The sequence below is a fragment of the Salmo trutta genome, chromosome 28 (assembly GCF_901001165.1).
Source record: "Salmo trutta chromosome 28, fSalTru1.1, whole genome shotgun sequence".
Classification (NCBI taxonomy): domain Eukaryota; kingdom Metazoa; phylum Chordata; class Actinopteri; order Salmoniformes; family Salmonidae; genus Salmo; species Salmo trutta.
The window spans coordinates 23,217,714-23,230,665 of record NC_042984.1 but is presented as its reverse complement, the minus strand read 5'-3'; the positions used below and the strand labels follow the sequence as shown (position 1 = coordinate 23,230,665).

Here is a 12,952-nt window from a genome sequence, read left to right as displayed (position 1 = left end):
AGAAAGTATTCAGACCTCTTGACTTTTTCTACGTTGCTATGTTACAGCCTTACTCTAAAATTGAACACATTTACACACAATACCACATCATCACAAAACAAAAACAGGTGTTTACAAATGTTTGAAAATGTATAAATGTAGCCCAATGTGTAAGTCGCTCTGGATAAGAGTGTCTGCTAAATGACGTAAATGTAAAATGTAATGTATAAAAAATTACTAATATCACATTTACATAAATATTCATACCCTGAACTAAGTACTTTTTTGAAGCACCTTTGGCAGCAATTACAACCCTGAGTCTTCTTGGGTATGACGCTACAAGCTTGGCACACCTGTATTTGGAGAGTTTCTCCCATGCTTCTCTGCAGATCTTCTCAAGGTCTGTCAGGTTGGATCGGGAGCGTCGCTTCACAGCTATTTTCTGGCCTGTCCACAGATGTTCGATCGGGTTCAAGTCCGGGCTCTGGCTGGGCCACTAGGACATTCACAGACTTGTCCCAAAGCCACTCCTGCGTTGTCTTGGCTGTGTGCTTAGGGTCAGAGTGCTCTGGAGCAGGTTTTCATCAAGGACTTTTCTCCATCTTTCCCTCGATCCTGACTAGTCTCCCTGTCATTATGGGGTATCGTGTGTAGATTGAATTGTTATTTAATCCATTTTAGAATAAAGCTGTAATGTAACAAGGCTGTAACGTGCACACACAGAGAGCCTTTAGAAATTATTCTTATTCCACATGTTACTTACAGCTTGAATTCAAAATGGAAAAAAATAGATGTCATTATGGGGTATTGTCACCCATCTTCACACAAAGTGAAAACATTTTTAGAAATGTTTGCAAATGTATTGAAAATGAAAGAAATCTAATTTACTAGTATTCACACTCGAGTCAATACTTTATGGAAGCACGTTTGGCGGTGATTACAGCGTTGAGTCTTCTTGGGTATGTCTGTATCAGCTTTGCACATCTGGATTTGGGAATTTTCTCCCATTCTTTCTTGCAGATTTTCTCAAGCTCTGTTAAGTTAGATGAGGAGTGGCAGTGAACAGCAATCTTCAAGTCTTTCCACAGATTATCAAATGGGATTCAAGTCCGGGCTTTGGCTGGGCCACTCAAGGACTTTCACATTCTAGTTCTGAAGCGATTCCAGCGTTGCTTTGGCTGTATGCTTGGGGGCATTGGCAGGACAATGTTTTTTTGTTTTATTTTCCATTTATGATGATTGGTACCCGTTATCACAAACCAGTACTAATTACACTGATTTTAATTGCAGCAGAAAAGATTCAACTTCATTTAAAACACAGATTCACAGCCCTACTGTAGCCTTGAGGGAAAAATGTATAGGGTTGAAGTGGGACAGGGAACTTCAGAGACAAAAAGCTAAGCGCCTGTCTCCGAGGAGAGGGAGAGCCTACAAACCAAGGATCTATAAAGTCCTGTGATCTAAGTGGCTCTAAACCTTGAGGAACTCAGGTGTGCCACCAATCCTTTCCTAATCTTGCTATATATATTTTTTTACTCCACAGGAATGCCTGTGGAATTTTGACTTGGGATGTACATGTCAGTACATTTTTCAGCCGACTAACCGACCCTCATTAACAAGTCAACAAATGGTTACATTTTTTCCAAACAGTAAAATGACGAGACCAACAGAAAATACTATGCATGCATACAAGGAACTGACATTGGGTGACGCACTGATAGCCTATGCACTCTAATGGAGAATGGGAGGTGAGCTTTAATTACGAGTTGAGAAATAAAAAGTAATAGCCATTACAGTTTAACACACGGTTGCATTTAGAATTGCTATTTGTTGCACAAAGATTGGGCTTATAAAAGCATGTTTCACTCCAGTACCAGCTGACAGGTGATGGGTAATGAAAATATACGCACCAATTTAAACTAAATTACGCAAAATAACCTATACACGGTAAGCATAACCAGTCAAATGTAATTTTGGCAGCTATCCGATTATCATCCCTACTTAGGAGCACTAGCGCCGCACAGATAATACATTATAAAAAAACGGCACACGTATAAATCTGTGAAATTTTACTTTGTCTGAAAACCATTAGCACAGGCAAGTCTGATTAGGTATACCACAGCCTCTGCCTGTGGTTGCACCTTCACAATACAGAAAACCGCTCGTCGGTAGCTCAAGCCATTCAAAACTAAAAAATACCCATTTTACTGGAGCTACATTTTCTTTCTGGCTCAGAAATTCAGCACAAAATAAATAATGGCATAATAAGGAATAGTGGGGATATGACAACAGCCACCAATTGTCAATTATTTATTTGTTGGATACCACGGCAAATGTGTTTCCAGGCGGCGTCATGGTCACGTTTCTTAGTCATCAAAATGATGGTAACACATGATCGATGAAGCATTACCATGACATGGTTTCTCCAAAGAAAGGTATCCCATACGTCTGATCAGCTCTCCATATACACGCTCTTTCCACCGAATGCTCCACATACACACAGGATTGAAATGAATGCTTCCAGCTCATCAACAGACAGATCCCAGGCAGTGTCTCAGCCACAGTAGTCCCTGCTGTGCTGTAGCATCATCCATCTCACATAAACAATGAAAGCTGGCGAGTGCATTGCTGATGTTTTTTTGCTTAAGAGGTGTAGGGCCTGACATTTTGTGCTGATAATTGTCCCGTAGCATTGTCACACGCTTGTTCTATCCAAATGGTGCCGTCCCTTACCCTCTCACCGTTTCATTTGGGTGGTGGAGCGGGCCCCTGCTCAGTGTGCACCATTCTGGCTTTTTTGTGCTTCAGGCTGAAGCCCAGAATCAGAAGAATAAATCAGCGATGTCATGATTCATTTCTTTCCCACTAACCGAGTCGTTTCATTCAGATCTTGTAGCAGCGCTAACCTAGCATGTGCATCCATTCGTCTTGGTCTTCTTGACATGGTAAATTGCGCACGCTCTCACTGTGTACTCCAAGTAGGCCAGAGTAGACTGATAAGACTGCTTGGATTTGGTGGACTGATATAGGGTACATACCATTTTGAGATTATAATTAGAAAATAAAAATACAACACAATGGCCAGCCATGTTCTTTATTCACAATTGGTGATTACATAACTATGCATTGTTCACATCAACTCACCCATCATACTTTACTTCATTCATTTCATCTGTTGAGATACATAACTTAAATTAGTGACGGTATAGTTTAGGTTCAGTTGAGGCAATTTGGGAGAAGGCGCAGATCGGCCCTACTGTCGGGAAGCTGGGCAACGAGGGGAAACCATAAAAAAAAAAAAAAGACATACCCTCCTACAACTTGTTATAACTCCAGTTCTGTTTGTGATATTAACATTTAAACAACAGCATGTTGAAATATTTAGGAAAAGTCAAGGACAGAGGGGGTCATGACTTTAAAAATGGCAGAGAAAATGTTTATAATCATGAGCAGTCAGAATGACTGCTTTAGTGGTTCTAGTGTTAAAGGACTACACAAATTAACCATCATGAGTATAAGAAACTATGAAAATATTTCTAATAAACCCCATTTAAATCTTTTTTAAATTCTTAGAAAATAGATGATTTGCAGTAGGTCTCACTTTGTAGAGTTCACCTAATATTAACCCTTCCTGGAGTCACATGTCCAAACCCACATCTTCAGCAGACAGACACACCACCACTCAATCTGCTCAGGGATTCACACAACCCTGGCATCAATTAATGATTAAAAAAAATATATATAGAAGTGGAAAAAAGGTTTGCATGCAACAAAGAAAATGACTCATCCTTTTAAGAAAAAAAACACAAATATACAGGCTGTTCAAGAAACTGACAGCGAGGAAGAGCGTGAGTGAGCGGGTGAGTAGACAATCATGCCAGCTCAAATGCAGCCCACAGCTGAAGTCAGGGGAGGATATTTATAGCAAAACGTAGAAGAGGGCAAGTGGGGAAAGGACATAGATGCCACTAATTCAAGACCCACTTGCTGCACTTACCACACTTGACTAGGACAGCAGAAAAAGACCTCACACACAGCAAGAGTCAGAGTTCATTACTGTACAGTGTGGGAGGTACCTGCAGGGAAAGCTACTCTGCTCCCCACAGACAAGCCCCAGACTACACATACACAGTGTTGGATCCGACCACTGCTGCCTGCCATGGAGACAAATAGTTCTCTATCACTGAGAATTATCACAAAGGAATTAAATCAGATTGATCCATCATAATTTTAAAAAAAATTATAAAATCAGGTCACAGTAAAACATTTGTTTGAACAGTGAATATCTGATTGCAAAATCTGGTACACCACCTCTATCCAACAGAAGTGTAAACAAGGCCTTTTGACAAAATGGGCACAGCAGCACACAGCTACATTGTCCCTCCAGTCCAGAGGAGCTGGATGTTTTTCTGTATTCCTCAGCCAGGCATGAGTCGCTCCCACATGAAACCTACGTGAGGGAGGAAAAACAACAACCAAGTCCATATGGGGAAAATAATGAGAGAGAGCAGGAGAGGCAGTTCCGAAAATCATTACCTCACTCTTATTTGGTGTTGGCTTAGTTTGTTTCTCCCTCCCGCCCTCACTCAGGGAAACGACTGATTGCCTGTGTTAATGCAGCAGCAGTGCACATGAGAAAAAGGCACAGTTTTGTTGGCTCTTGGCTAGTACTGCAATGGGGGAGTGTGTTGCAGCCTGCCATCACATCATCCACTACTACTGCACCACCATTACACTACTGCTGTAGCCTACATCTCCTAAAGCTGACCAGGCCCAGCTGGCACACAGGACAGAGTTATGAGTGCAGATCCATTGAAGGATTTAAATTCCTGGCAAAGGGGAATTAAAGGAGTAGTTTACTATTTTACAACATGTTAGATGGTTCCTCACCCTAAAAGTAGGCTATGAGCCAGAAGAAATTCTACTCCATAGTTTAGTTCTTTAAACCACCACTACAATATTCAGCTAAAAATCTAAATCGCCGTGATGGGGGCATGATATCACCTGTGACCACAATCACTGGAAATCAACTTCATATTTGGTTTGATGTTACTTAAAATGGTGATTTGGTCATTTTAAAGCTTCAATATGTCGACCTGACCAAATTCACATAGAAATTAGTGTTATAGATCTGTTACGTGCACTATTTCTAATGCTTCCCGTTCTTAAGTTTAGTTTTTGCATCTTTTACACCAGCTTCAAACCACTGAATAAACAAAATATTTTTTGTTATGGAAAACATACTTCACAGCGGTTTAGATTAGAGGTCGGCCGATTATGATTTTTTTCAACACCGATACCGATTTATTGAAGGACCCAAAAAAAAGGCCGATGCCGATTAATCGGACGATTTTTTCCCTGTATTTGTAATAATGACAATTACAACAATACTGAATAAACACTTATTTTAACTTAATATAATACATCAATAAAATCAATTTAGCCTCATAAATAATGAAACATGTTCAATTTGGTTTAAATAATGCAAAAACAAAGTGTTGGAGAAGAAAGTAAAAGTGCAATATGTACCATGTAAGAAAGCTAACGTTTAAGTTCCTTGCTCAGAACTTGAGAAAGCTGGTGGTTCCTTTTACCTGGGGATATTGAAGACTCATGTTAAGAAGTTTTAGGTTGTAGTCATTATATGAATTATAGGACTATTTCTCTCTATACGATTTGTATTTCATATACCTTTGACTATTGGATGTTCTTATACGCACTTTAGTATTGCCAGTGTAACAGTATAGCTTCCGTCCCTCTCCTCGCCCCTACCTGGGCTCGAACCAGGAACACATCGACAACAGCCACCCTCGAAGCTTCGTTACCCATCGCTCCACAAAAGTTCTCAGAGCGAGTGATGTTTGAAACGCTATTAGCGCTCACCCCGCTAACTAGCTAGCCATTTCACATCGGTTACACCAGCCTAATCTCGGGAGTTGATAGGCTTGAAGTCATAAACAGCTCAATGCTTGAAGCACAGCGAAGAGCTGCTGGCAAACGCACAAAGGTGCTGTTTGAATGAATGCTTACGAGCCTGCTGCTGCCTACCATCGCTCAGTCAGACTGCTCTATCAAATCATAGACTTAATTATAACATAATAACACACAGAAATACGAGCCTTTGGTCATTAATATGGTCGAATCCGGAAACTATCATTTCGAAAACAATACTTTTATTATTTCAGTGAAATACAGAACCGTTCCACTACTGTGCATGTCTACCACTCAAAGAAGCAAGTCCCTCAGATCTTAGACCAGTCAGTCAATTCACTTTTGTTATAGTATGACTTGACTACAACTAAGGATGTGACAATTGGACAATCTTTAAGACACCTTCCCTGATTGTCCATTAAAATGCTATTAAAATAAATCCTAGAAATCCAGAAATTCACAATGCAGCTGCGCTGCTGCCTGCAATGGCTTGGGTCCAGTGGAGGCTGAGGCGAGGACGGCTCATAATAAAACGGCAGGAAAGGAGCAAATGGCATCAAACCAGCGGCGTAGCCACGGGTAGGCCTGGGTGTTTGATCTCAGGCCTACCCCAAAAAAGTTATTATTCTTCAATATACATTTATATTGGTATTTTATTACATTTTTAAAAGGAAAGCATGTGAGATTTATTTTCTATGGGTAATTTTAATATAAACGTAATAGTCCGTGACGATCAAGTTGGCTTCCAACTATTGGTTACATTTCAAATGAAATCATATGGTGGTTTACCTGAACAACGTGGATAAACTTTGTAGCGCATAAGCTAGCAAGCTCTACCACGCTAGCTTACTCGAATTGACTCACCAGCTGAGGTCATTTAGTAGTTCTAGCAATGGCAAACCAAATGTTGATCGCTAGGTTTTTCAAAAAAAGACAACTGAAGGAAAAAGAGTGTGCCAGAAAATAATTTGGATCAATCTACCGATATCTTCCAGAACGAGACATTAACAGGTGGCGCCAGGATAGAAACAACCGCAAACGCCATCACAACCGCCAATGCCACGTTGAGCCAGGCATGCTTGCCTACCCCACTGTCTCCACTCGTTCTTGATGCTGCGGGTGGGGGTGAACCTGCAGTAGGTCCACCTACAGATTTGTCTGCCGTTGATGAACCAGCCTGTCAACCAAAGCTAGCAAAGTTCCCTTCAAGTATGATAAATCACGCTGCTTCTCTTCAAGGTGGTATGACCAGTTTGTGTGGATTGAGTATAGTAAAGCAAAAGATGCAATTTATTGTAAGTTTTGTCGTCACTTTCCTGGGGCAAATGTCAAATTCAGATTTGTACGAGATGTATTTAAAAACTGGAAACTCCCAAGAAATGCTTGCTGCAAGCACAAGAATAGCAAATTACATGCTAGTGCCCTTGCAAAATGTGAATCCTACAAGGCGACCCATGAGCCTAGAAGTCGTGGGACTGTTAAACCAAATACATGGTGATGCAAACATGGATTTTATAGAACAAAACCGTGCACATGTTAAAGTGGTCACAGATATTGTTCTAATGTGTGCAAAGCAGGATATTCCACTCAGAGGGCATAGAGAAACCAGAGGCAATCAACAAAGGTAACTTTTTAGAAATCTTCAATTTCATCTCAAAGTATGACTCAGAAATACAAAAACAGGCTTAATGAGCCATCTCACAATACCACGCTTATGAGCCCTGAAATTCAGAAGGAGTTGCTGGAGTGTGCAGCATCATTGTCACTGTGCAGGATAAAAGATGAAGTTCATTCTGCCCCTTCCACGTATTTTGCCATACAAGCAGATGAATATAAAAGAACAATCTAAACGAGAACTTACTGCTGTGTGCATCTGATTCATTCATGCTGGAATGATTAAAGAAAGAGCTGTTGGGTTTGTGGAAACCGTTGATTTGTCTGAACAAGGAATTTCTCGGAAAATACTTGAAGTGTTTCAACCCCTGGAGTTGGATCCCACTCTGTGTGTGGGTTTTTGTTTCGATGGTGCTTCAGTCATGTCAGGGAACATGTCCTACTAAAGCAAACATTTAAGCAAGCGGAATATGTGCATTGCAACTCCCACCGTTTGAATTTGGTTCTGTGCACCGCGGCAAAAGTGTCGGGACATGTCAGTAGTTTTTTTGACACAATAAACCAGCTACACACATTTGAGTGGATCCCACTGACATGCTCTATTCATAGAAGTACAAAAAGAGTTGCATCCCGATAGACCATGTATTGAGCTAGAAAGATCCACAGATGTACGTTGGCGTTCAAAATCAGGGTCTGTGAGTAAAGTGCTTTTAGAGGTTCTTGCAAATTTTTCAGAGGCTTGTGGAAAAACCAAATTAGAAGCCGATGCCCTCTTACAACAAATGCAGAACATGAAGTTTTTATTCCTGTTAGTCACTTTTCGCTAAATGTTTGACACTAGTGATTTTGCTACGAAGGGATTACAAAGCTCTATATTATCTGTGACGGACTGTATTGGTTTAATTGAAATCCTCAAAAGCAGCTTTTCTGCATTCAGAGATAGCTTGAACTTTATCAAAGTCTCCCCCGAGTTAACTGAAGAGATGATGATTAAGCATGATATTAGTAATTGGGATGTGAGTGCATCACGGCAGCGAAAACTGCCTGTAAAATTGGCAGACAGTGTAGTCACAACTTCATTAGGGAAAACATCCAGCATCAAGAGTGACAGTAACCTGAAGCAACTTTGGAACAATATTCTAGACAGACAGATTACTGAGTTAAACTCAAGATTTCAAGAAGACACATATGGGATCATGCAAGCGCAGTCTCCTTTTCCAAAGAATCCCAAACCTGCGGCCTTAAAAGAGCAGCTGAAGACCATATGCGATCATTATGCAATATCAATTGAGGATGCTGAATTCACTGTTTTTATTCAGCAGTTGAGTCGCAAAATGAACATGGGCAAGAGTGACTTTTCCTCCATAATGAATGTACTTGACAGCTGCCCTGAAGATATTTTCCCTAATATAAACTTTGTTAAGGATCACTGTCACACTTCCAATGACAGCATGCAGTGCGGAGAGACTTTTCTCATCAACAACTAGGATTAAAAAAAATAGTCTTCGCACATCAATGACAAGCGCCCGGCTGAACCACTTCAGTTTGCTGTCTTTTGAGCGTGAACTGAAATACATTGGATTATGATGAAATCATCACTATAGTCAACTCAAAGCCTCGCTGTCTGCACCTTGTGATGTAGGTCACGCCTTATGATACGTCTACTAAAAGGTACCTTTTTATAGTACTACTGCCCGACGTGGTATACATGGTAACATCAAACATAGGCACGTTTGCCCATCGAGATTAAAGTGCGCCTGAAGATCAGTTTTATGTTATTGGCAACTGTCTTATTTTAATATGCTGGGATATGTAATTATTTGTATATGCAACGAGGTTTCTCCAAGTACTATGCACTAGTATAAAACGATTGTATTACGAAATAATATACGGTGCACATCGCAAAATAAATGTAATAAACAAGTAGGAAAAAAATGCCTATCCACATTTTTCTAGGCCTATCCTCCCAAAGAATTCTGGCTCCGCCCCTGCATCAAACACATGTTTGATACCATTTCACTTATTCCGCTCCAGCCATTACCACAAGGCCATCCTCCCCAATTAAGGTGCCACGGACTTTCTGGGCTTGGGTCTCATGTGTCCCTTTCAGATGGTTAAGCATTGCAACTGTACTAACATTATTGTAGGCCCATCTCAATTCCACAAAGCAAAGTTTACATTTCCTTCTCATTAAACTGCCATACAGGACTTTGTTGCTGTTGCTTGCCTTTCCTCTGCTATTTTTCCCCAACGGATAACGACGTACTGGTGGTGAGTTGACTAAAATAATTGATTCCTCAACTCCTTGCATGTCGACTCACATTTGAGTGTAAAGATTAGTTTCCGCTAGGAATCGACACCTAAGATTCAGTATTTTTGGAACAGAGGAGACTGTTGTCTGAAGTACGGCAGCTAATCAAACACTTGTATCTTTCATAAGAGAGAGAAAGAGGCACAGTATAGGCCCCCAGCTAGACAGTCAGAGCTGTGCACTAGGCCTATCAATCGGCAATCAAAAGCTGTATCTTGCAATGTAATGCTTTATCTCACAATTTCGCAACTTCAGTAGAGTAGGGCCTAGCATTAATGAATAGGCAAGGATATTCTACACACAACATACACTTGCATCAGAAGAGAAAGAGCAGGGGTGTAATCGTTCAACTAAAATGAGTTTCTATTGGCCAAATTCAGGAAGGTCCCATTTGCACCCATTTAAGAAACGTTTTGTAACATTATTCAGCGTAATGAATACACCCCAGGCGAGCCAGAGCGACAGAGAGAGAGGGGCAGGCCGGGTGTGCATGTGTCTTGGTAATCTGTCTTGCATGCTTTGCAAATTTCACCAAAGTTGCCTAAAGTTAACCTTTTCCGCTCTGGTTTTATTTAAATTACACAACTTTTCCCAGGCCTTTATAGCCTATTGTCTAGTTGGGCTATAACGCGGATAATAATGTTTGTGATAACTGCACTGTGATTTTAATTTTGTGGAGGGGACATTTCAGTTTAGGATTTTCATAACGTTAAGGATCCCAATTTTGTTTAAACGTTAACACCCCGCACTACAACAGTGCAATAAAGATGAGTGATGAGATTACAGACACATTATGCAATAGAGACAATAGCCACCCACAGAACTAAGGTTTCATGGTTTCCTGTGTTAACGAGCAGCATCAAAGAATAAGCATAAATGTCAGATGTCCTTAGTTCTCACAATATTTGCAATCACACATTGTATCCGTTCTCTTTAGGTTTTCCATATGCATTCCAGAGGTACTCCATTTCAATAGTCAACAGCATTTTGTTAAGTCAATAACATCCCTGTGATGAAAGGTGAACACAGGAACGCAGCATGAGCGTAACTGTAGCCTGTGGTGTAGACAGAAAGGTCACTGAAGCATAGTGGTGTCCGCTTTCACCTCCATACGGGGAACCCCACATACAGCAATCAGACAAATACATCATGCCAGAAGAAACCAAACAAAATATTATATCTAACTACCCCATTAAGTCACTCTAATGCATGCTGCGTCACTGGGTAATATCTGTCATCTGATCTGACAGAGTTCCTAAGAGAGAGGTAAGTGGGTGTTGGTTTAAAGCATACTATGGCTGGCAAACTACAAGCACAGACAAAACAAATCTGACCCGAGAAGACCTCAGTGGCCCAAAAAAATAGCACAGAACCACAGAGGCTACTAAGGACAAGAACAACAGGAAAACAAAGATGGAAAACCAGAGCGAGAAAAACATTTCAACAAGCTACCTCATATTACACACCTCTGTTTGAGACAGACACCAAAATGAAAATCAGAACCATTCAAAAACAGGAGGAGAGAAGAGAAGAGGAGACAGGAGTGGAAGGAAAGGGGAGAGAGTGTGGACAAGAACACTTCAAGCCAAACATGCTCAGTCCTGTTCCATGGGCTTACCCCTGTGTTCTGTATTCACAGAAGATCCACAGGAGTCAGCAGCTCTTCTGTGCAGTAGTGGCGGTGGTGAGGATGAGAGGAGGGGGGGGTCTGGGGTGCGCATGACTAGGACACAAACAGGAAGGGGAGGGGGCTGCAGTGGGGGGCTTGTTGTCTCTCAACCAATCCTATCCAGTGGACTCAGTTTACACCCCATCCCTCCCTGATCCACTCGACCCATGAGCTGCAGAGAGAGGAAGGAGGGGAGCGAGAGAGCAGGAGGGAGGAGTGGATACCCCCCTTGCGCTGGGCCTCTTTGTGAGGACAACCGGTCAGAGAGCGAGAGCTCAGACCAGAGTCCTTTACAAAACACAGCCCCTCCCTGCTGCTATGCTCTCTCCAAGTCCAGGGATCATACACTGCACAGGACAAAAGCATGTGAATTCCTGCACTGCAAGCCCCAGGGATACACTTTACACAGCAGCACATCAACACTGCCCATTAAGGCTTAATGAGCACTACGAGCAAATGTTATTGTAGCAGTAAAAACATTAAGGTAATGGTAGTTAAACTAGTGTAATCGAGTAGCCAAAAGTAAAAAAAATCTGAAGTAAACCTTGGTCTCTGGTAACTTTAATTCCATGTTGTATGCACTGTGCAAGGCCTTTACAATTGATCGAGCCACCTACTTAGAAAAAAATGAACACTATGAAAACCTTTTGAAAAAGTCAAAGTCCTCTCCAAGAGCTGTTTTGTGAAAACATAAATTGTTCTCAATGGAGTACTTCAACTTGTCGTTTTCTCATTGAATGCTAGCACAGGATTAACCAGCCATGTGGCTTCTGTCAACGTGCTTGGAGACTAACAGTGTCAAGGTGTACAGATCAGTCACAGAAAGCCGCCTGGCTTGCCTGTTACAAACATTGGCCGCCCCTGGGGATCTCAAAGCCCCTAAGGCCAAGGCCTAATCACAAAACTATAACATCAGCGATTTTTCTAAAGGCCTGAATTATACCTACACTTATTTTGTTCCATTGCAATTACACTCATGTGGAAACCATTAGCCCCTTTTTCAAAGTAATCCACTACTCAGGCTGCAAGGCTACTGGAGTGTAGTGATTTAACAGTTAAATACTTAGGCGTAAACTGCATCTTCAAGGAAAACAATGAAAGACAGTGAGGCAAAGGGTAATAATTAATAATGGCATGGGTCTCTACTCATTAAAAAAAAAAAAAAAAACGGACCATTTTTATCTTGTTGAATGATCTCCCTCGTGTCACTCATAGCTGGGTGGTCCTACGCAAAGCGCAAGGGGCCTTTCAGCACAGCAAGTTATTTGTTTGCAATGTGTGGTTGGGGGAACACAACGAATGATACCCATTCAGTTCTGTTTTCAAAGCATGTACACAAAATTTCACAAGCCTTGCCCATATGGGAGCCGTCAAGAGAAAGCCCACCGTCTGTACAGCAACACGTGCACTCACACCACAAGCCAGGGAATTGCTGTAGACCAGCAATA

At 41.3% G+C, this 12,952-nt stretch overlaps 1 protein-coding gene across 2 annotated transcripts in view; it reads right to left on the bottom strand.

The window, feature by feature from the left end:
* LOC115165835 (vitamin D3 receptor A) overlaps nucleotides 1-12,952 on the bottom strand; it is an 83,538-nt gene that overhangs the window by 62,495 nt on the left and 8,091 nt on the right. The window contains exon 1 of one of the 2 annotated variants that reach the window (XM_029719254.1): nucleotides 11,454-11,571. The exons of the other annotated variant lie outside the window; for it this stretch is intronic. Within the exon in view, the coding sequence (XP_029575114.1) occupies nucleotides 11,454-11,556 (103 nt within the window). The 5' untranslated portion in view covers nucleotides 11,557-11,571. Of the gene's footprint in view, nucleotides 1-11,453; nucleotides 11,572-12,952 lie in introns of those variants that run through there. 2 annotated transcript variants of the gene reach the window in all.